Genomic DNA, 25,954 nt, shown 5'->3' with positions numbered 1-25,954 from the left:
TAACACAACCACTACACCCTACAGTACACACTACCACTACTAACACTAACACAACCACTACACCCTACAGTACACACTACCACTACTAACACTAACACTACATCCAAGAGTACATACTAGCACTACTAACACTAACACAACCACTACACCCTACAGTACACACTACCACTACTAACACTAACAGTACATCCTAGAGTACACACTACCACTACTAACACTAACACAACCACTACACCCTACAGTAAACAATCCCACTACTAACACTAACACAAACACTACACCCTACAGTACACACTACCACTACTAACACAAACACTACACCCTACAATACACACTACCATTACTAACACAAAAACTACACCCTACAGTACACCCTACCACTACTAATACTAACACAAACACTACACCCTACAGTACACACTACCACTACTAACACTAACACAAACACTATACCCTACAGTACACACTACCAATACTAATACTATCACAAACACTACACAATACAGTACACACTACCACTACTAACACTAACACAAACACTACACCCTACAGTAAACACTACCACTACTAACACTAACACAAACACTACACCCTACAGTACACACTACCACTACTAACACTAACACAACCAATACACCCTACAGTACACACTACCACCGCTGTAACACTAACACAACACTACACCCTACAGTACACACTACCACCTCTGTAACACTAACACAACCACTACACCCTTCAGTACATACAACTACTACTAACACTAACAAAACCACTACACCCTACAGTACACACTACCACTACTAACACTAACAAAACCACTACACCCTACAGTACACACTACCACTACTAACACTAACACAAACACTACACAGTACACACTACCACTACTAACACTAACACAAACACTACACCCTACAGTACACACTACCACTACTAATACTAACAAACACTACACCCTACAGTACACACTACCACTACTATCACTAACACAAACACTACACCCTACAGTACACACTACCACTACTAACACTAACACAACCACTACACCCTACAGTAAACCCTACCACTACTAACACTAACACAAACACTACACCCTACAGTACACACTACCACTACTAACACTAACACAACCACTACACCCTACAGTACACACTACCACTACTAACACTAAGACAACCACTACACCCTACAGTACACACTACCACCACTGTAACACTAACACAAACACTACACCCTACAGTACACACTACCACTACTAACACTAACACAAAAACTACACCGTACAGTACACACTACCACTACTAACACTAACAAAACCACTACACCCTACAGTACACACTACCACTACTAACACTAACACAAACATTACACAGTACACACTACCACTACTAACAATAACACAAACACTACACCCTACAGTACACACTACCACTACTAATACTAACAAACACTACACCCTACAGTACACACTACCACTACTATCACTAACACAAACACTACACCCTACAGTACACACTACCACTACTAACACTAACACAACCACTACACCCTACAGTAAACCCTACCACTACTAACACAAACACTACAACCTACAGTACACACTACCACTACTAACACTAACACAACTTCTACACCCCACAGTACACACTACCACTACTAACACTAACACAAACACTACACCCTACAGTACACCCTACCACTACTAACACTAACACAAACACTACACCCTACAGTACACACTACCACTACTAATACTAACACAAACACTACACCCTACAGTACACACTACCACTACTAATACTAACACAAACACTACCACCTCTGTAACACTAACACAAACACTACACCCTACAGTTAACACTACCACTACTAACACTAACACAAACACTACACCCTACAGTACACACTACCACTAATAACACTAACACAACCACTACACCCTACAGTACAACCTACCACTAATAACACTAACACAACCACTACACCCTACAGTACACACTACCACTACTAACACTAACACAACCACTACACCCTACAGTACACACTACCACCACTGTAACACTAACACAAACACTACACCCTACAGTACACACTACCACTACTAACACTAACACTACACCCTACAGTAAACACTACCACTACTAATACTAACACATCCACTACACCCTACAGTACACACTATGACTACTAATACTAACACAAACACTACACCCTACAGGTCACACTACCACAACTAATACTAACACAAACACCACACCCTACAGTAAACACTACCACTACTAACACTAACACAAACACTACACCCTACAGTACACACTACCACCTCTGTAACACTAACACAAACACTACACCCTACAGTAAACACTACCACAACTAACACTAACACAAACACTACACCCTACAGTACACACTACCACAACTAACACTAGCACAACCACTACACCCTACAGTACACACTACCACTACTAACACTAACACAAACCCTACACCCTACAGTACACACTACCACTACTAACACAAACACTACACCCTACAGTACAGACTACCACTACTAACACTAACACAACACCCTACAATTCACACTACCACTACCAACACTAACACAAACACTACATCCTACAGTACACACTACCACTACTAATACTAACACAAACACTACACCCTACAGTAAACACTACCCCTACTAACACTAACACAAACACTACACCCTACAGTACACACTACCACTACTAATACTAACACAAACAATACACTCTACAGTACACACTACCACTACTAATACTAACACAAACACTACACCCTACAGTACACACAACCACTACTAATACTAACACAAACACTACACCCTACAGTACACACTACCACTACTAACACAAACACTACAACCTACAGTACACACTACCACTACTAACACTAACAACACCACTACACCCCACAGTACACACTACCACTACTAACACTAACACAAACACTACACCCTACAGTACACCCTACCACTACTAACACTAACACAAACACTACACCCTACAGTACACACTACCACTACTAATACTAACACAAACACTACACCCTACAGTACACACTACCACCTCTGTAACACTAACACAAAAACTACACCCTACAGTACACACTACCACTACTAACACTAACACAAACACTACACCCTACAGTACACACTACCACTACTAATACTAACAAACACTACACCCTACAGTACACACTACCACTACTATCACTAACACAAACACTACACCCTACAGTGCACACTACCACTACTAACACTAACACAAACACTACATCCTACAGTACACACTACCACTACTAACACTACACCCTACAATACACACTAACACTACTAATACTAACACAAACACTACACTCTACAGTACACACAACCAGTACTAATACTAACACAACCACTACACCCTAAAGTACACACTAACACTACTAACACGAACAAAAACACTACACCCTACAGTACACACTACCACTACTAACACAAACACTACACCCTACAGTACAGACTACCACTACTAACACTAACACAACACCCTACAATGCACACTACCACTACCAACACTAACACAAACAGTACATCCTACAGTACACACTACCACTACTAATACTAACACAAACACTACACCCTACAGTAAACACTACTACTACTAACACTAACACAAACACTACACCCTACAGTACACACTACCACTACTAATACTAACACAAACACTATACCCTACAGTACACACTACCACTACTAATACTAACACAAACACTACACCCTACAGTACACACAACCACTACTAATACTAACACAAACACTACACCCTACAGTACACACTACCACTACTAACACAAACACTACAACCTACAGTACACACTACCACTACTAACACTAACACAACCACTACACCCCACAGTACACACTACCACTACTAACACTAACACAAACACTACACCCTACAGTACACCCTACCACTACTAACACTAACACAAACACTACACCCTACAGTACACACTACCACAACTAATACTAACACAAACACTACACCCTACAGTACACACTACCACTACTAATACTAACACAAACACTACACCCTACAGTACACACTACCACTACTAACACTAACACAACCACTACACCCTACAGTACACACTACCACTACTAACACTAACACAACCACTACACCCTACAGTACACACTACCACCACTGTAACACTAACACAAACACTACACCCTACAGTACACACTACCACTACTAACACTAACACTACACCCTACAGTAAACACTACCACTACTAATACTAACACAACCACTACACCCTACAGTACACACTATGACTACTAATACTAACACAAACACTACACCCTACAGGTCACACTACCACTACTAACACAAACACTACACCCTACAGTACAGACTACCACTACTAACACTAACACAACACCCTACAATTCACACTACCACTACCAACACTAACACAAACACTACATCCTACAGTACACACTACCACTACTAATACTAACACAAACACTACACCCTACAGTAAACACTACCCCTACTAACACTAACACTAACACAAGCACTACACCCTACAGTACACACTACCACTACTAACACAAACACTACAACCTACAGTACACACTACCACTACTAACACTAACACAACCACTACACCCCACAGTACACACTACCACTACTAACACTAACACAAACACTACACCCTACAGTACACACTACCACTACTAATACTAACACAAACACTACACCCTACAGTACACACTACCACCTCTGTAACACTAACACAAACACTACACCCTACAGTACACACTACCACTACTAACACTAACACAAACACTACACCCTACAGTACACACTACCACTACTAACACTAACACTACACCCTACAGTACACACTACCACTACTAATACTAACACAAACACCACACCCTACAGTAAACACTACCACTACTAACACTAACACAAACACTACACCCTACAGTACACACTACCACTACTAATACTAACACAAACACTACACCCTACAGTACACACTACCACCTCTGTAACACTAACACAAACACTACACCCTACAGTAAACACTACCACTACTAACACTAACACAAACACTACACCCTACAGTACACACTACCACAACTAACACTAACACAACCACTACACCCTACAGTACACACTACCACTACTAACACTAACACAAACACTACACCCTACAGTACACACTACCACTACTAACACAAACACTACACCCTACAGTACAGACTACCACTACTAACACTAACACAACACCCTACAATACACACTACCACTACCAACACTAACACAAACACTACATCCTACAGTACACACTACCACTACTAATACTAACACAAACACTACACCCTACAGTAAACACTACTCCTACTAACACTAACACAAACACTACACCCTACAGTACACACTACCACTACTAATACTAACACAAACACTACACCCTACAGTATACACTACCACTACTAATACTAACACAAACACCACACCCTACAGTACACACTACCACTACTAACACTAACACAAACACTACACCCTACAGTACACACTACCACTACTAATACTAACACAACCACTACACCCTACAATACACACTACCACTACTAATACTAACACAAACACTACACCCTACAGTACACACTACCACTACTAATACTAACACAAACACTACACCCTACAGTATACACTACCACTACTAATACTAACACAAACACCACACCCTACAGTACACACTACCACTACTGACACAAACAATACACCCTACAGTACAGACTACCACTACTAACACTAACACAACACCCTACAATACACACTACCACTACCAACACTAACACAAACACTACATCCTACAGTACACACTACCACTACTAATACTAACACAAACACTACACCCTACAGTAAACACTACCCCTACTAACACTAACACAAACACTACACCCTACAGTACACACTACCACTACTAATACTAACACAAACACTACACCCTACAGTATACACTACCACTACTAATACTAACACAAACACCACACCCTACAGTACACACTACCACTACTAACACTAACACAAACACTACACCCTACAGTACACACTACCACTACTAATACTAACACAACCACTACACCCTACAATACACACTACCACTACTAATACTAACACAAACACTACACCCTACAGTACACACTACCACTACTAATACTAACACAAACACTACACCCTACAGTATACACTACCACTACTAATACTAACACAAACACCACACCCTACAGTACACACTACCACTACTAACACAAACACTACACTCTACAGTACACACTACCACTACTAATGCTAACACAACCACTACACCCTGCAATACACACTACCACTACCAATGCTAACACAAACACTACACCCTACAGTACACACTACCACTACTAACACTAACACAACCACTACACCCTACAGTACACACTACCACTACTAATACTAACACTACACCCTACAGTACACACTACCACTACTAACACTAACACAAACACTACACCCTACAGTACACACTACCACTACTAATACTAACACAAACACTACACCCTACAGTACACACTACCACTACTATCACTAACACAACCACTACACCCTACAGTACACACTACCACTACTAATACTAACACAAACACTACACCCTACAGTACACACTACCGCTACTAACACAAACACTACACCCTACAGTACACACTACCACTACTAATACTAACACAACCACTACTGTCACGTCCTGACCATAGTAAGATGTTATTTACTATGGTAGAGTAGATCAGGGCGTGACAGGGGGTGTTCTATGTTCATTTTCTAGTTTTGTTTTTCTATGTTGGTTTTGTTTGGGATGATCTCCAATTAGAGGCAGCTGGTCCTCGTTGTCTCTAATTGGAGATCATACTTAAGTAGGGTTTTTTTCCACCTGGGTTTGTGGGAGATTATCTTTGAGTCAGTGTATGTTTCACCGCTGCGTCCCGGTTTGTTGTTTTTGTCATTCAGTTTATTTATGTATTGCATAGTTTCACAGTGTAAATAAAATGTGGAACGACACACACGCTGCACTTTGGTCCGCACATTCCTACGACAACCGTGACAGAATCGCCCACCACCAAAGGACCAAGCAGCGTGGTCAGCAGGACAAATGGACTTGGGAGGAGATATTGGACGGGAAAGGACCCTGGAGGCAGGCTGGGGAGCATCGCCGTCCTAAAGAGGAATTTGAGGCAGCGAGAGCGGAGCGGCGATACTATGAGGCACTATACCAACCACGAGGCAAGTGCGAGAGGCAGCTCAAGAAATCTTTTGGGGGGGCACATGGGGAGTTTGCCAGAGTCAGGTTGGAGACCTGAGCCAACTCCTCGTGCTTACCGTGAGGTGCGTGTCACCAGTCTGGCGCCACCTTTGCCAGCCCCACGCATCAGGTCTCTAGTGTGCCTGCCCAGTCCAGTGTGTCCTGTTCCTACTCCTCACACTCGCCCTGGGGTGCGTGTTACCAGTCTGGAGCCACTTGTGCCAGCTCCACGCATCAGGCCTCCAGTGTGTCTTCCCAGTCCAGAGCTTCCAGCGACAGTTCCCAGTCCAGAGCTTCCGGCGACGTCCCCCAGTCCGGAGCCTCCAGCGGCGTGCCCCAGTCCGGTGAGACCTGTTCCGGCTCCACGTAAGAAGCCTCCAGTGATGATCTATGGTACGAAGCCTCCAGTGATGATCCATGGCATGAAGCCTGTAGGGATGATCCATAGCCCGGAGCCTGTAGGGATGATCCATGGCAAGAAGCCTGTAGGGATGATCTATGGCCCGGAGCCTGTAGGGATGATCCATCGCACAAAGCCTCCAGTGGTGATCCATGGCGCGGAGCCTGCAGTGATGATCCATGGCATGGAGCCTGCAGCAACGGCCTACAGTCCGGAACCTCCTGAGACGTCCTACAGTCAAGAACCTCCTGAGACGTCCTACAGTCAAGAACCTCCTGAGACGGCCTACAGTCCGGAACCTCCTGAGACGGCCTACAGTCCGGAACCTCCTGAGACGGCCTACAGTCCGGAACCTCCTGAGACGGCCTACAGTCCGGAACCTCCTGAGTCTCCTGAGACGGCCTACAGTCCGGAACCTCCAGCGGCGGCCTGCAGCCCAGAGCCTCCAGCGGCGGCCTGCTGCCCAGAGCCTCCGGCGATGATCTACGGTCCGGTTCCTCCGACGACGATCCACGGTCCGGTGGCACAAAAGCAGAGGGATCAGCGGGCGGACATTGTCTGGAATCTCACCTTCCAGACAATCACTGGTACAGCTGATTAGCTGTCCTGAGTCAAATATCTAGAAAAACAAATTTAAGTGGGACCATCCTACTACTCATCTCAAATCACCGTATCCTACTATTCTCAACACCAATGGGAACCGTCGACATGACTGTCTAGCCTATCTTCCAAGGAGCATCTTCCAGAGTGAACAAGAGTAGAAGACTGTTGGACAATCAGAGCCTTATAAGCGTGCCGCTGAAAGGCCAACCCATCACCCTCCCTAAGGAGGGCTGGTTCCAACAGAGATCCACAGCAAACGAAGGCATGCACACGTAAATACATTCATGATTTCTTACTCCAAACGGGCGGTGGTTTGTGTGTAAAGTATATGATTACTGTGAGAATAGTTTATAAAATGTAACAACAAGAAGTGTCTATTTTTCTTTCTCACTCTTTTTCTCTCCCTCTCCATGTCGATGTGTAAAAAACCACCATATTGTGTCAGTCCACTAGGGACCTTTTTCTCATGTATTAGGTTGGTATGTTTATTCTGTGTTATTATTTAGTTAGCTTGTAAATAAATAATTAAACCAAGGTTACGACTGTTCAGAATGATGATATAATAAGAGGTTCTGATTAATATGTTGACTGTTTTATGGATGTGATAGGTAAAGACCTTTAGAGTTTCGTTCGGGAGATGGTAACTCTTCAAACAACTGCTCTCGTGGTGCCCCAAATTCCTAATGAGTTAATAGTTACATGATTCATTTAAATCGGGTAACAATTAAAGTTAGTTGATTCGATAAATAACATTCATCAGATTATTGAAAGTAAAGTCGATAACGCTGAAGGAAAAACACATTTGGATTTGTCCTAGTCATTAAAGCACAACACGGGGGCTCCTTGGTCAACCCCCTCACACCCTCACTTGGAACTAGAGCTTTAAAGCAGCAGTGCATGCCATGTTATCAATCAATAAGAGCATGGGGATACGAGGAGATACACAGAGAACAACAAAATGCTAAAAAAATTGAAAGCAACAGCAAACTATTGAGTTTCTCTGTATTGAGACTACAATTATGCAGTTTGAATATCATTTGATTTAGCTACTCCAATTCAAGCTAATATACATAAAGTTCCATTTCTGTATTATAATTTCAACATAGGCTGCTGTTAGTACTTTAGCTATGAAAATGCTCTACAATCTATAGATAGGGGCATGTTGGTGCTGGTGTCACGTCCTGACCCTTGTAAGATGTAATTTTCTATAGTAAAGTAGGTCAGGGCGTGACAGGGGGTGTTTTGGGTGGTTTTCTATGTTTTCTATTTCTATGTTTAAGTTCTAGTTTTTCTATTTCTATGTTTTTTGGGGGGTTGATCTCCAATTGGAGGCAGCTGGTCCTCGTTGCCTCTAATTGGAGATCATATTTAAGTTGTTTTTTTTTCTATTGTGTTTGTGGGTAGTTGTTTTTACGTTTTGTTGTCTGTTGCCTGATGGAACTGTTTGCTGTAATTTTGTTTCCTTGTTTAGTTTTCATTAACCTCTCTAGGGCCAGTGGGACGAAATCGTCCCACCTACGTAACAGCCAGTGGAATCCTGTGGCGCGTTATTCAAATACCTTAGAAATGCTATTACTTCAATTTCTCAAACATATGACTATTTTACAGCATTTTAAAGACAAGACTCTCGTTAATCTAACCACACTGTCCGATTTCAAAAAGGCTTTACAACGAAAGCAAAACATTAGATTATGTCAGCAGAGTACCCAGCCAGAAATAATCAGACACCCATTTTTCAAGCTAGCATATAATGTCACATAAACCCAGAAGACAGCTAAATGCAGCACTAACCTTTGATGATCTTCATCAGATGACAACCCTAGGACATTATGTTATACAATACATGCATGTTTTGTTCAATCAAGTTCATATTTATATAAAAAAACAGCTTTTTACATTAGCATGTGAACTAGCATACCCCCCCCCCCGCAAACTTCCGGCGAATTTACTAACAATTTACTAAATTACTCATGATAAACGTTCACAAAAAGCATAACAATTATTTTAAGAATTATAGATACAGAACTCCTCTATGCACTCGATATGTCCGATTTTAAAATAGCTTTTTGGTGAAAGCACATTTTGCAATATTCTAAGTAGATAGCCCGGCATCACAGGGCTAGCTATTTAGACACCCAGCAAGTTTAGCCTTCACCAAACTCCGATTTACTATTAGAAAAGTTTGATTACCTTTGGTGTTCTTCGTCAGAATGCACTCCCAGGACTTCTACTTCAATAACAAATGTTGGTTTGGTCCCAAATAATCCATAGTTATGTTCAAACAGCGGCGTTTTGTTCGTGCGTTCAAGACACTATCCGAATGGTAAATAAGGGTCACGCGCACGGCGCATTTCGTGACAAAAAAATTCTAAATATTCCATTACCGTACTTCGAAGCATGTCAACCGCTGTTTAAAATCAATTTTTATGCCATTTTTCTTGTAAAAAAGCGATAATATTCCGACCGGGAATCTGCAATTAGGTAAACAGACGAAAGAAAATAAAGCACGGGGTCGACTCGGGCACGTGCCTAAGCCCATTGTCCTCTGATCGGCCACTTGTCAAAGGCGATAATGTGTTTCAGCCAGCTCCACGAGAGAAGCCTCCAGTGATACTCTATGGTCCGAAGCCTGTAGAGATGATCCATGGCACGAAGCCTGTAGTGATGATCCACTGCCCGGAGCCTGTAGGGATGTTCCATGGCACGAAGCCTCCAGAGGTAATCCATGGCCCGGAGCCTGTAGAGATAATTCATGGCAAGAAGCCTGTAGGGATTATCCATGGTCCGGAGCCTGTAGGAATGATCCATGGCCCGGAGCCTGTAGAGATGATCCATGGTATGAAGCCTCCAGCGACGCTCCCCGGTCCGGAGCCTCCAGCGACGCTCCTCGGTCCGGAGCCTCCAGCGACGCTCCCCGGTCCGGAGCCTCCAGCGACGCTCCCCGGTCCGGAGCCTCCAGCGACGCTCCCCGGTCCGGAGCCTCCAGCGACGCTCCCCGGTCCGGAGCCTCCACGACGCTCCCCGGTCCGGAGCCTCCAGCGACGTTCCCCGGTCCGGAGTCTTCACCGACGGCCCGCAGCCCGGAGTCTTCAGCGACGGCCCGCAGCCCGGAGTCTTCAGCGATGGCCCGCAGCCCAGAACCTCCAGTGGCGGCCCGCAGCCCAGAACCTACAGCGGCGGCCCGCAGCCCAGAACCTCCAGCGGCGGCCCGCAGCCCAGAACCTCCAGCGGCGGCCCGCAGCCCAGAACCTCTAGCGGCGGCCCGCAGCACAGAGCCTCCGGCGAGGATCTACAGTCCGGTTCCTCCGACGACGATCCACGGTCCGGTGTTACAGAAGCAGAGGGATCTGCGGGCGGAGCGGGGGTTACACCCCGAACCGGAGCCACCTCCACTGCTGGAGGATCTTCTGGATGGTAAGGTTCTGGGTACTGCACTAGAACCGCCATAGACAATTGTCACCCTCCCTACACTCCCTTTTTGTTTTGTGGTTTCTTTTGTTGTTGTTTTTAGCTGCATTCGGAGTCTGCACCTTTTGGGGGGGGGTACTGTCACATTTACATTTATATTTACGTCATTTAGCAGACACTCTTATCCAGAGCGACTTACAGATTGGTGCATTCACCTTATGATATCCATGTCCTGACCCTTGTAAGAAATCATTTTCTCTAGTAAAGTAGGTCAGGGCGCAACAGGGGTTGTTTTGGGTGGTTTTCTATGTTTTCTATTTCTATGTTTAAGTTCTAGTTTTTCTATTTCTATGTTGGCTTTTTTGGGGTTGATCTCCAATTGGAGGCAGCTGGTACTCGTTGCCTCTAATTGGAGATCATATTTAAGTTGGTTTTTTTTCTATTGTGTTTGTGGGTAGTTGTTTTTCCGTTTTGTTGTCTGTTGCCTGACGGAACTGTTTGCTGTCGTTTTGTTTCCTTGTAAAAGTGTTTCGTTTTCATTAAAGAATATCATGAGCACTCAACACGCCGCGCCTTGGTCCCCTCTATACGACGCACGTTACAGCTGGCAGCTTCAAAAGCACGTAAAGGTAATACAAATCCCTTAACTTCATTGTAATTAAGCTTTCAGTGAAGGTTCTCAGCGCAACACATATTCAGCCGCTGAGAAACATGCCTTTCCTGTCATCGAAGCCTGAGTTTAATATCACAGCGTGGTGAGCACAAACACAGTAATTGAGAGGTGAGCTGGATGAGACGAGATGAGGCATAAAAAAACAGACCGATCGTGATAAAAAAACAGAAGAGAAGCAGCATCACTTTGGCTCCCGCAACAATAACCCTTGTATGAAAAAAGGTACACAGAGTGACACACACACACATACACAGGCCTATGCAATGAAGCCTGGGTAATTTAGCATTGCGGTTAAAAGAGATGGGCTGAAAGCTTTTTGTAAAATTTTCAATCCGGCGGCATACACAGAGAGCCAGCCAGAGCCAATTTCTGTGGAATAAAAAGCAGGGGTTGCAAAAGAAGTTTGACCTTGGAGATGGGTACGAGTTGAACATAAAATTGAACATTCAACAAAGTCCGTCATCAACAAGGGGAAATGTTTTCACCTGTAAAGTCATTAATTTTACATAACCTATGGGTTGTTATTAAAGGTCCAAGGTAGCTATTACTTATGAGTCTGTCAAGCAAGACTAGTCAGACTACCTAGTACTTGGGGCTCGCCTTGAGTCTAACAACAAGGTGAACAAAGTGTAAAGATGGGGGTTAGGTCACGCATTATTTTTCCTCTCCTTTCATCAAGTCAAGCAAAACCCCACAAGGGGGCAGTATTGAGCTTTGAACGGAGAGTTCCATGGGAATGCTCATTGATCAACCCATCATTTCCTACTAAAACCACAACTATTCTTGCCTCACACCTAGCAAGGACAGGACACCATGTAAGTTGCATGACATGTATAAATACATGTAACTGCAAAGTGATCAGAAGCTACAATTATTTCAAATTTAGGTATCGTTTTATAATGTAGGCTGTTAGTTGTTATTAGTGGAATAATCTTCTCTTCTCAATGATGAAGATTCACAGACTGCTGGGCTGGCAAGCTAAAGGCTCGACTTCTTCGTACTTGGATATAAACTGCTACTCACACTCAACAGAGACGTGGAAGACACACGACAACAGGTTGAACTGATACAAATTCACGGTTTATTATCACACTATGCTAGATAGGCACACTCTTATAATTCATAACACAAAGGGAGGCGCTTGAACATAATGTTAAAGCCATACGAGTGTTACACCATTTTCTACTGAATATCACCGGGTATCAGACAGGCATTTATAGTGCATCTTTACTGGTAACAGGAAGTAGTAACACTGTAATTACAGTAACCAAACTCTTTGTATCACCCTCGCTATTTTATGGTTGTCTAGTAGTTAGCAGTGATCTGTATAAACCCTGGATGACAGACAGGGGATCGCTGTAATGAAGCCACCGTGCAGTCATCTTGGTACTCCTCCAATGTAAAAAATATTTTGGTAGCAATATCAATGCATTTACCCATAGGTTTATAGACCAATAAGATGGCCCCAAATGTGTTCAAATTCGGTGAAGGGTCGGAGAGGTACTCAGATCCAGACTCATTGTGGAAATAAACTAAAATCTGTGGGCGTGGCGTAGCGTTTGGCCGGAGCAAGGAGTCTGGGTATCCAGGCAAGCTCTCTGTAGCTCTGATGGAGCTCTCTGTAGCTCTCTGATGGAGCTCTCTGTAGCTCTGATAGAGCACTCTGTAGCTCTCTAATGGAGCTCTCTGTAGCTCTGATAGAGCACTCTATAGCGGTCTGATGGAGCTCTCTGTAGCTCTCGGATGGAGCTCTCTGTAACTCTCTGATAGAGCTCTCTGTTGGAGCTCTGTAGCTCTCTGATGGAGCTCTCTGTAGCGCTCTGTAGCTCTCTGATGGATCACTCTGGAGCTCTCTGTTTGAACGAGGGCTGAGTCAAGTGAACTTGAGTTACCGAGTTAAGTGAGAAGTCACGACAGGGTTACGCTGATACACTCACTCCTGTCTCTCTCTTTGATCTATGTGCTCTCTGTGCTGAGCGTCAGCATGATTTTAGAGCTGTGACTCGGGTCTGCGCAGCGAACCAGGTAAGTACTGTTCTGTAGAGGCTTAGCCTGAGCAGAGCTCCCTGCCTGAAGATTACGAAGAAGAGAAGAGTGGTGCATAGTATGAGACACAAAAGCACCCACATTAACATGATGTGAATATAGAGGGCAATAGAAAAGAAAACTGCTACATTTCTTTGCCAAAAGATGTTTGAATGTGCCACAGCAAACTGTCAACACATCACATCTAGTGATATCATTATTATGACAACCAGTGGAGACAGAGATCCACCTGAAGATCAGAGACTCTCTGGTGAACAGTAAAAGAACAATGTGATTGGTAGCTCGTACTAAAAAGGACCCACGGGGAGTTTCAGACATAGAAGCAGTAACCATGTCCATTCTACCCATTACATCTCTATGGTTCAAAACAAGTAGTGGTTGAAGGTGTACAGGGGAGCAATTGTAATCCTATAGTACATATGCATTGAGTGTACAAAACATTATGAACATGACAGACAGACCAGACGAATCCAGGTGAAAGCCATGATCCCTTTTTGATGTCACTTGTTAAATCCACTTCAATCAGTATAGATGAAGGGGAGGAGACCGATTAAAGAATTTTTAAACCTTGAGACAATTGAGACATGGATTGTGCATGTGTTCCATTCAGAGGGTGAATGGGCAAGACAAAAGATTTAAGTGCCTTTGAACTTGGTATGGTAGTAGGTGCCAGGCACACCGGTTCGTGTCAATAACTGCAACACTGCTAGGTTTTCATGCTTAACAGTTTCCAGTGTGTATGAAGAATGATCCACCACCCAAAGTCTAATCCAGCCAACTTTACACAACTGCGGGAAGCATTGGAGTCAACAAGGGCCAGCGTCCCTGTGGAACACTTTCGACACCTTGTAGAGTCCATGTTCTGAGGTGCAACTCAATATTAGGAAGGTGTTCTTAATGTTTTGGAAACTCAGTGTACACGGCCAGGGACGTCACAATACCAATACGGATTGTAATATGGATTGTAATTCTCACGATTCTATAGGTATTGCGATTAGATATTGCAATTTTATTGCAATTTGACGTTCCAAACATATTGCTCACTATATGTCTGCTGCAGAAAGACAAGAGAGAGCATGAGAAAACAGGTTTTGATTAGTCAGGGAAATACTGTACTGAAAACAGGGGCTCTACATTCATTCTTATAGGGGGTCACTGTGGATAATGGTGGCTATATACACTTGGTTCAAAAGAAGAGTTACAGTATCGGACTTACCATCATCTTCTCAAAGAGGGCGTTAATCTCCTTCTCGGAGAGGTTCATGGAGCGGTCGTCGAAGAGAGGCTGGGGCATGGGCATCTCTACCTGAATGGACATGGGGTCTGTGGAGTGCTGGATCAGGGGCTTGTCCTTCTTATTCCCAGTCTTCCGGAAACTGGTGATCCGGTCACGCTAAAGGGGAAAGAGAGGGTGGCATTACCAAAGTGTGTATGGTAAGTGTTATGACATATAGTATTTAACTAGGAATATTTCCCTAGGCTTCAGGCTTTCTGAATGCTTACATACTGTAGAGTTGAGTGATACTGTCATATGCCTGCCATGTTTTTCAAGCTCCTTCCCAACCTTTAAGCAGGCATCAGCTGGGCTCAATTACAGGTTGGGATGGTACCACAGGCCAGCTAAAGTAAAGGGTTTTGCCTGTGACAAGAGATGGACTGATAATGTGTGTTCATCTTCTGTTTTGTCATAAAAAAATGTTAGATTAAATGATAATGTGCTTTAACAAGGGGTAACATTGCTTGCTCTATTTCATACTGGCTTTGATGTATTAATCTGTACAGTTCATGTGTATCTGAATGAAAACATGGTACATAATAAAATGGTACACTGTTAAATACAGCGACGTCATAGATTTTACTTACCTTCACACTTACCATTAACCCTGTAGACTAGGATTGTTCAAAACCATAGACTGTTATGGGAGTCTGTATATACTCTCCTCACAGACAGTACTCAGCTATTCTAGCTACACCGATGAATTAAGAACGAATGTCAATCGCATAAGTAGAAATACATTTACCTGAGCTGTGCTTGATTTAGTTTGCCTGGTGCAATGGGACAAATGGAATCATCACAAAAGTGCAAACTGCAAGCGTTAAATCAAGCGCACCTCATATGTATTCAGGGCCGACGACAGAAGACAGACCAAGATCAAACGAGATGCCGCAAGCAGCACACACCTTTGTTACACAGTCAGAAGAGGGTAAGTCCATGCACCAGTCGCTGTTAGTTAGTTTCAGTGGTATTAGCTATATGGGTTTAGGGGTCATGCTTGTGTGAAATGAATGAATGAACATACATATGAAAAAGAGTAAGACAAATCAATTAAGACAACATTTTATTAATGATAGCACACCTGAATCTACACTGAAATTATTGTGGACGGACCAGTGAAAGACAAACCAATGATGTTCAACATGATTGTAGAATCTACATGTAATACAATCCATTGAATCAGCACCAGTGTTTTACCCAAATAGTTGTTCTTTGTTAATGAATTATTAAGAGGAATAATAACAAATATAAGCCTATCATAACCGATTCAGAATACTGTTGGGCTGATATTTGACTGATTAGGCTAGGCATTCATAAAAAAAAAATCATATTAAATTACGTTATCATTTGGGCACATTAAATAACCATAAAATACTGTAATGACAATAATACAGGAACCCTACTTGGTTAACAGAGGGCACCGTTTCACTCTTGTTTCATTGATCCATCCACAGATTTCAGTTCAACATCCTGTGCAGCCATGACACAAAGAGAAGATGATGACGCAAAACAAAATACACAAAGAAATGAAAACAGGACGCCTTACCATGTCGTCAGCCAATGTTTTTATGTGTATGTTCTGTTGAAGGGAAGGCACATTGTGAAAAATAAGATCCAACTGAAAATGACAGCCCCATGGTGTGCATGTGAAGGAGAATATCCAAAATGTCACAATAAACAGTAACAGATGAACACACATGCAAACGTGACAGAAATGTCATAAAGACCCAGACGAACCCATATGAATGAACCCATGAATAACCACACCTATGAATAACACCAATGCCAAGAGTATGCAAAGCTGCCATCAAGGCAAAGGGTGGCTGCTTTGAAGAATCTCAAATATGAAATATATTTTGATTTGTTAAACACTTTTTTGGTTACTACATGATTCCATATGTTATTTCATAGTTTTGATATCTTCACTTTGTTCTTTAAATAGTAAAAATAAAGAAAAACCCTTGAATGAGTAGGTTTGTCCAAACTTTTGACTGGTACTGTATGTTTCACAAATTTGGACAGCACAGTACAGTACAGTAAAGTAAAGAAAAGTAGAGTGCAGTACAGTACACTAGAGTAGAGTACAGTATAATGTACTGTATTGTACTGTACTATACTGTACTGAACATATTTACTTTACTCTACTCTACTGTACTCTGATCTGCTCTGCTGTACGCTACTCTACTGTGCTCTACTGTGCTGTAATGTCCAAATTTGGGAAACATAAACATTGGTCCAGCCTGGTCTGGTCCGGACTAACCAAATGTGGCCTTGTTTGGGGACGGAGCTCATTAGTATAATAGCCAATGTGTAGAATTATAACTAAATATGCAAAATAAGGTTATTGCATATTTTAACCTTTGTGTACCTATTCAGGATACAAACACCATAAAGAGAATAATATGCATATTCATAATTATGCATTTCCGTATAGTACAGATCAGGGACACATGATGTAATTCTGTTACCGTAATTCCATTACCGGTTATAAATCCACTTAACCTACTGTAGTTCAATAACTGAAATATTTTTTTTCCCAAACTCAAGAGCTGTGTTCGAATACTCATACTAACTGCACTAACCGTACTACTTGTGATGTAAATTGAGTATGTAGTATGCTTATTGGACATGTATGGATATGGATATAGTATGGATATAGTTAGAATGCCAAAAGTTCCCGGATGTCGTACTACATTTGCCAAAATACGAAGTATACAAGCAGTGGACACTATTTCTGTGCTTTAGGGCCCATAATGAAATTCTTCAGAAAATGGGCGTGGCTTCACAACATTTTCAGATTTCAAGAAAATGGTGGAAAATATGCAGCCGAAGTCCGATGAGAGCGGATACAAATTCATTGCTTTAACTAATTATAACAAATGTTAATAAAATGTTGAGCAATGTAATAAAGCAATGACTTTTCAAACAAGTTACGTTACACGTTATTTTGGCTGACAATTTGTTAGCTACGCTAGCCTTACGAACCACATTGGATATCGTTACAGCAGTTGCTTGTATGTAACCAGTATGTTAGCTAGCTACCTAACGTTAGTTGGCTACAAATACATCGAACTTGCCAGTATATGAACTATATGATATCTAACTAACTAACCAACATTTATTGACTTGACTATTGACGTCATTCTTAGCTTAGCTAAGTGGTATAGTCGTTGTGTGTTCTCAGTGGACATTGTTAATGAAGTCGTAAGATGTCTAGCTAGTAATTTGTTAGCTATGCTAACCAGCTAGCAAGAAGTTACATAGCAACAGCATCAACTTCCGATAGACACTTAACTGAATGGATACCGTTTGTTTACATTATACTAAAATTAACTAATAGTATATAGTATGTAGTATACAGTATGTTAGTATGGGTATTCGAACACAGCTAAGGTGTCATGTCATAGCTGACACCCCATTCTTTCAGCAGACATAATTTAATTTTAATTCGGGAAACAGATATTTAACCGTCTTTAAATATCTGCTCCGAATTAATTGGAATATGTGGTCACATAAAAAGGGGAGATTTTCCAGTTATTCTGTAACCAAACTTTGAATATGCACAGTTCCTCCAGTAAATGTGTATTTGTGAAATTTTAGGTGCAAATTGTTCAAAGTAGTCTTTGTGCATAGAGTTGTATGGTTTGAAATCAATGGTTTTTGTTTGGCAAACATTTTAAAGCGAAAAATCTAAGTGAAATTCCGTTACTGTGGAATTGCCCTGAACCACATGTAGGCTAAGTTCCTCCATCTAGTACACAAACCCCTAAACTAACACATTAAAATCCACTTCAGACACTTAAGCAACAATAACAGACATAAATAAGAATTTGTTCTTAACTGACTTGCCTAGTTAAATAAAGGTTAAATAAAAAATATTGAAAATAATTTAAACAGTCATCACTAGCATGTCTCCGCCCAGTACCCTGCCCTGAACCTTAGACACTGTCACTAGCCGGCTACCATCTGGTACCCTACCCTGCACCTTCGAGACTGCTGCCATATGTACAGTTGAAGTCGGAAGTTTACAAACACCTTAGCCAAATACATTTAAAATCAGTTTTTCACAGTTCCTGACATTTAATCCTAGTAAAAATTCCTTGTCTTAGGTCAGTTAGGATCACCACTTTATTTTAAGAATGTGAAATGTCAGAATTATAGTAGAGAGAATGATTTATTTCAGCTTTTATTTCTTTCATCACATTCTCAGTGAATCAAAAGTTTACATACACTCAATTAGTATTTGGTAGCACTGCCTTTAAATTGTTTAACTTGGGTCAAACGCTTCGGGTAGCCTTCAACAAGCTTCCCACAATAAGTTGGGTGAATTTTGGCATATTCCTCCCGACAGAGCTGGTGTAACTGAGTCAGGTTTGTAAGGCCTCCTTGCTCACACACACTTTTTCAGTTCTGCCCACACATTTTCTATAGGATTGAGGTCAGGGCTTTGTGATGGCCACTCCAATACCTTGACTTTGTTGTCCTTAAGGCATTTTGCCACAACTTTGGAATTATGCTTGGGGTCATTGTCCATTTGGAAGACCCATTTGCGACCAAGCTTTAACTTCCTGACTGATGTCTTGAGATGTTGCTTCGATATATCCACATAATTTTCCTCCCTCATGATGCCATCTATTTTGTGAAGTGCACTAGTCCCTCCTGCAGCAAAGGACCCAAACAACATGATGCTGCCACCACCGTGCTCCACGGTTGGGATGGGTTTCTTCGGCTTGCAAGCCTCCCCCTTTTTCCTCCAAACATAACGATGGTCATTATGGCCAAACAGTTATATTTTTGTTACATCAGACCAGAGGACAAATCTCCAAAAAGTACGGTCTTCGCCCCCATGTGCAGTTGCAAACCGTAGTCTGGCTTTTTTCATGGCGGTTTTGGAGCAGTGGCTTCTTCCTTGCTGACCGACCTTTCAGGTTATGTCGATATAGCACTCGTTTTACTGTGGATATAGATACTTTTGTACCTGTTTCCTCCAGCATCTTCACAAGGTCCTTTGCTGTTGTTCAGGGATTGATTTGCACTTTTCGCACCGAAGTACGTTCATCTCTAGGAGACAGAACACGTCTCCTTCCTGAGCGGTATGACAGCTGCGTGGTCCCATGGTGTTTATGCTTGCGTGCTATTGTTTGTACAGATGAACGTGGTACCTTCAGGCATTTGGAAATTGCTCCCAAGGATGAACCAGACTTGTGGAGGTCTACAGTTGTTTTTCTGAGGTCTTGGCTGATTTCTTTTGATTTTCCCATGATGTCAAGAAAAGAGGCACCGAGTCTGAAGGTAGGCCTTGAAATGCATCCACAGGGACACCTCCAATTGACTCAAATGATGTCAATTAGCCTATCAGAAGCTTCTAAAGCCATGACATAATTTTCTGGAATTTTCCAAGCTGTTTAAAGGCACAGTCAACTTGGTGTATGTAAACTTCTGACCCACTGGAATTGTGATACAGTGAATTTTAAGTGAAATAATCTGTCTGTAAACAATTGTTGGAAAAATGACTTGTGTCATGCACAAAGTAGATGTCCTAACTGACTTGCCAAAACTATAGTTTGTTAACAAGACATTTGTGGAGTGGTTGAAAAACAAGTTTTAATGACTCCAACCTAAGTGTATGTAAACTTCCGACTTCAACTGTAGACCCCCGAAAAACCTCCCAAAACAGATGTTTGTTTCCTTTCCAGACACAAGGCATACATTGCCAATGGCCTGTGGCTCTGCTGCGGACGGCCGTTTGTAAAGATGCCTCAGTCACACACTGACACAGGAAGCAGGAAACAACACAACACCATATGCTGTGGCGCTATGCTGTGGGGGCTGTGATGCACTAACGATCGGGGAATGTGGTGTGTTGTGGCCATAAAGCGGACCTCCTGCCGAGGGGGTTCTCTCCTCGGTTAATCTCAGGCTATCGCTCTCAACGGCTTTACACTGCAACTCCTCGAGCCGTTAGCCCCATAGCTCCCTGAGGCTAAAGACTGCAGCTAGCGGACGCTCAAACTGCCATATCTATTACTTCTATGTATTAACAGTTGGGAGGTGTTTTCTGTCAGGGATAGAGCCTCTATCTATGAATTTCCACATCTAGGTCTAGGGCCTATGGACTATGTGAAAGTGTTATTGAATTACTCCTTCGAGGCAGCCTTGTCAAGATGATACCTGCATACTATCACTGCTCCAAAAGGTTATGCGAGGTAACAGAGAGCAATGTCTCGAATGTATTGCTCAGGTGATGCCAACAGTGTCATGCCAGCAAAAACGCTGACATTACACATCCAAGTATATCTGGCCAAATTATAAAAGACTAGCATTGTAATTTAGAATTCCATAAAGGGAGTGTGGAAGATGTGAAAAGATTATTCTTGTCTATCAACAGTGAAAAGTCACCGGGGTCTGACAACTTGGATGTAAAATTGCTGAGGATAATAGAGGACGATATTGCCACTCCAATTTGCCATATCTTCAATTGAAGCCTACTAGAAAGTGTGAGCTCTCAGGCCTGGAGGGAAGCAAAAGTAATTCCGCTACCTAAGAATAGTAAAGCCGGCCTCCCGAGTGGTGCAGCGATGTAACGCACTGCATCGCAGTGGTTCAGGCATCACTTCAGACTCATGTTTGATCCCAGGCTGTGTCACAACCGGCCGTGACTGGGAATCCCATAGGGCGGCGCACGATTGGCCCAGCGTCGCCCGGGTTAGGGAAGGGTTTGTCTGGGGGGGGATTTACTTGGCTCATCACGCTCTAGCGACTCCTTGTGGCCTGCCGGGCATTTGCAGGCTGACTTCAGTCGTCAATTGAATGGTATTTCCTCTGACACATTGGTGCAGCTGGCTTCCGGGTTAAGCGGGCGGGTGTTAAGAAGAAGCGCAGTTTGTTTGTTTCATGTTTCGGAGGACGCATGACTTGACCTTCCCGGGCCCGTTGGGGAGTTGCAGCGATGGTACAGCGATGAGACAAAAAAATTATATCTAAAAAATATTTCTAAAGAAAACATACAAAATAATTATATATAAAAAAAGGTAAGCCACCTTTACTAGCTCGAATAGCCGACCAAATCAGCCTGTTACCAACCCTTACGAGACTTTTTGAAAAAATTGTGTTTGACCAAATACAATGCTATTTTACAGTAAACAAATTGACAACAGACTTTCAGCATGCTTATAGGGAAGGACATTCAACAAGCACAGCACTTATACAAATGACTGATGACAGATTAAGAGAAATTGATAATAAAATGATTGTGGGGCTATTTTGTTAGACTTCAGTGCGGCTTTTAACATTATCGATCATAGTCTGCTGCTCGAAAAACTTGTGTTTTGGCTTTACACCCCCTGCTATATTGTGGATAAAGAGTTACCTGTCTAACAGAACACAGAGGGTGTTAATTAATGGAAGCCTCTCCAACATAATCCGGATAGAATCAGGAATTTCTCAGGGCAGCTGTCTAGGCCCCTTAATTTTTCAATCTTTACCAACAACATGCTACTGGCTTTGAGTAAAGCCAGTGTGTCTATGTATGCGGATGACTAAACACAATACACGTCAAGTACTACAGCTACGGAAATGACTGCAACACTTAACAAAGAGCTACAATTAGTTTCATAATAAGTTAGTCCTAAATATTTCAAATACGAAAAACATTGTATTTGATACAAATCATTCACTAAACCCTAAACCTTAACTAAATATTGTAATGAATAATGTGGAAATTGAGCAAGTTCAGGTGACTAAACTGCTTGGAGTAACCCTGGATTATAAACTGGTCAAAACACATTGATACAACAGTAGCTAAGATGAGGAGAAGTCTGTCCATAAAAAAGCGCTACTCTGCCTTCTTAACAGCACTATCAACAAGGCCGGTCCTACAGGCCCTAGTTTTGTCGCACCCTGACTACTGTTTCAGTCGTATGGTCAGGTGTCACAAAGACGGACTTGCAACACAAACATAGGCACAGACATATGGACACACACGATAACATATGCAGTATACACACACGTACACAAGGATTTTCTGTTGTAGATATGTGGTCATAGAGTAGAGGCAGTAGGGCACAAACATAACGTGGTGAAATCGGTTTTGAATGTATTGTAATATTTAAAATATATACAAAATTGTATAACAGCATTAATTTTGCTGGACCCCAGGAAGAGTAGCTGCAGCCTTGACAGCAGTTAATGGGAATCCATAATAAATACAATACAATAAAACAGGGCCAAAGCATTGTCAGAAGAACTGTTGTGCTGTAAACTGAAATGGTTAGCTTTACTGACAGATAATGACCCCTAAATATGTGACTGTGGATAATCACAAAGATACGTTGATTAGGCTACACATTATCTATCAACTTAAGAAGCATTAGCTAATAGGGTTGTAGTCTCAATCATAACGCTAAACTAACTCCTAGTTTATGGCTCACTAAATAGCCAGGGACCTCAAGTTATGATATTATCCCAATAATTTGGTGCCGATACGAGATACAGTTAAAGTCGGAAGTTTACATACACTTAGGTTGGAGTCATTAAAACTCGTTTTTCAACCACTCCACACATTTCTTGTTAAGAAACTATAGTTTTTGCAAGTCGGTTAGGACATCTACTTTGTGCATGACACAAGTCATTTTTCCAACAATTGTTTACAGACAGGTTATTTCACTTATAATTCATGTGTCACAATTCCAGTGGGTCAGAAGTTTACATACACTAAGTTGACTGTGCCTTTAAACAGCTTGGAAAATTCCAGAAAATTGTCATGGCTTTAGAAGCTTCTGATAGGCTAATTGACATCATTTGAGTCAATTGGAGGTGTACCTGTGGATGTATTTCAAGGCCTACCTTCAGACTCGGTGCCTCTTTGCTTGACATCATGGGAAAATCAAAAGAAATCAGCCAAGACCTCAGAAAAACAACTGTAGACCTCCACAAGTCTGGTTCATCCTTGGGAGCAATTTCCAAATGCCTGAAGGTACCACGTTCATCTGTACAAACAATAGCACGCAAGCATAAACACCATGGGACCACACAGCTGTCATACCGCTCAGGAAGGAGACGTGTTCTGTCTCCTAGAGATGAACGTACTTCGGTGCGAAAAGTGCAAGTCAATCCCTGAACAACAGCAAAGGACCTTGTGAAGATGCTGGAGGAAACAGGTACAAAAGTATCTATATCCACAGTAAAAAGAGTCCTATATCGACATAACCTGAAAGGCCGCTCAGCAAGGAAGAAGCCATTACTCCAAAACATCCATAAAAAAGCCAGACTACGGTTTGCAACTGCACATGGGGACAAAGATCATAATTTTAGGAGAAATGTCCTCTGGTCTGATGAAACAAAAATAGAACTGTTTGGCCATAATGACCATCGTTATGTTTGGAGGAAAAAGGGGGAGGCTTGCAAGCCGAAGATAACCATCCCAACCGTGAAGCACGGGAGTGGTAGCATCATGTTGTGGGGATGCTTTGCTGCAGGAGGGACTAGTGCACTTCACAAAATAGATGGCATCATGAGGGAGGAAAATTATGTGGCTATATTGAAGCAACATCTCAAGACATCAGTCAGGAAGTTAAAGCTTAGGCGCAAATGGGTCTTCCAAATGGACAATGACCCCAAGCATAATTCCAAAGTTGTGGCAAAATGCCTTAAGGACAACAAAGTCAAGGTATTGGAGTGGCCATCACAAAGCCCTGACCTCAATCATACAGAAAATGTGTGGGCAGAACTGAAAAAGCGTATGCGAGCAAGGAGGCCTACAAACCTGACTCAGTTACACCAGCTCTGTCAGGAGGAATGGGACAAAAGTCACCCAACTTATTGTGGGAAGCTTGTGGAAGGCTAGCCAAAATGTTTGACCCAACTTAAACAATTTAAAGCAATGCTACCAAATACTAATTGAGTGTATGTAAACATCTGACCAACTGGGAATGTGATGAAAGAAATAAAAACTGAAATAAATCATTCTCTCTACTATAATTCTGACATTTCACATTCTTAAAATAAAGTGGTGATCCTAACTGACCTAAGACAGGGAATTTTTACTAGGATTAAATGTCAGGAATTGTGGAAAAACTGAGTTTAAATGTAGTTGGCTAAGGTGTTTGTAAACTTCCAACTTTATATTGCGATTCTCACTATTTGATAAGTACTGCGATTGGATACTGTGATTTTATTGCAATTCAATGTTCCA

The 25,954-nt window shown here is 42.2% G+C and overlaps 1 protein-coding gene across 1 annotated transcript in view; it reads right to left on the bottom strand.

Annotated features, from left to right (window-relative positions):
* Positions 1–25,954, bottom strand: part of LOC115205051 (protein diaphanous homolog 2) — a 675,845-nt gene that overhangs the window by 632,016 nt on the left and 17,875 nt on the right. The window contains exons 3-4 of the mRNA XM_029770617.1: positions 17,309–17,341; positions 15,703–15,879 (exon numbers count right to left, since the gene is read on the bottom strand). Coding sequence (XP_029626477.1) covers positions 15,703–15,879; positions 17,309–17,341 — 210 coding nt within the window. The remainder of the gene's footprint in view (positions 1–15,702; positions 15,880–17,308; positions 17,342–25,954) is intronic.

The sequence above is a fragment of the Salmo trutta genome, chromosome 13, assembly GCF_901001165.1.
Source record: "Salmo trutta chromosome 13, fSalTru1.1, whole genome shotgun sequence".
NCBI lineage: Eukaryota > Metazoa > Chordata > Actinopteri > Salmoniformes > Salmonidae > Salmo > Salmo trutta.
This window is presented reverse-complemented; position numbering and strand designations above follow the sequence as displayed.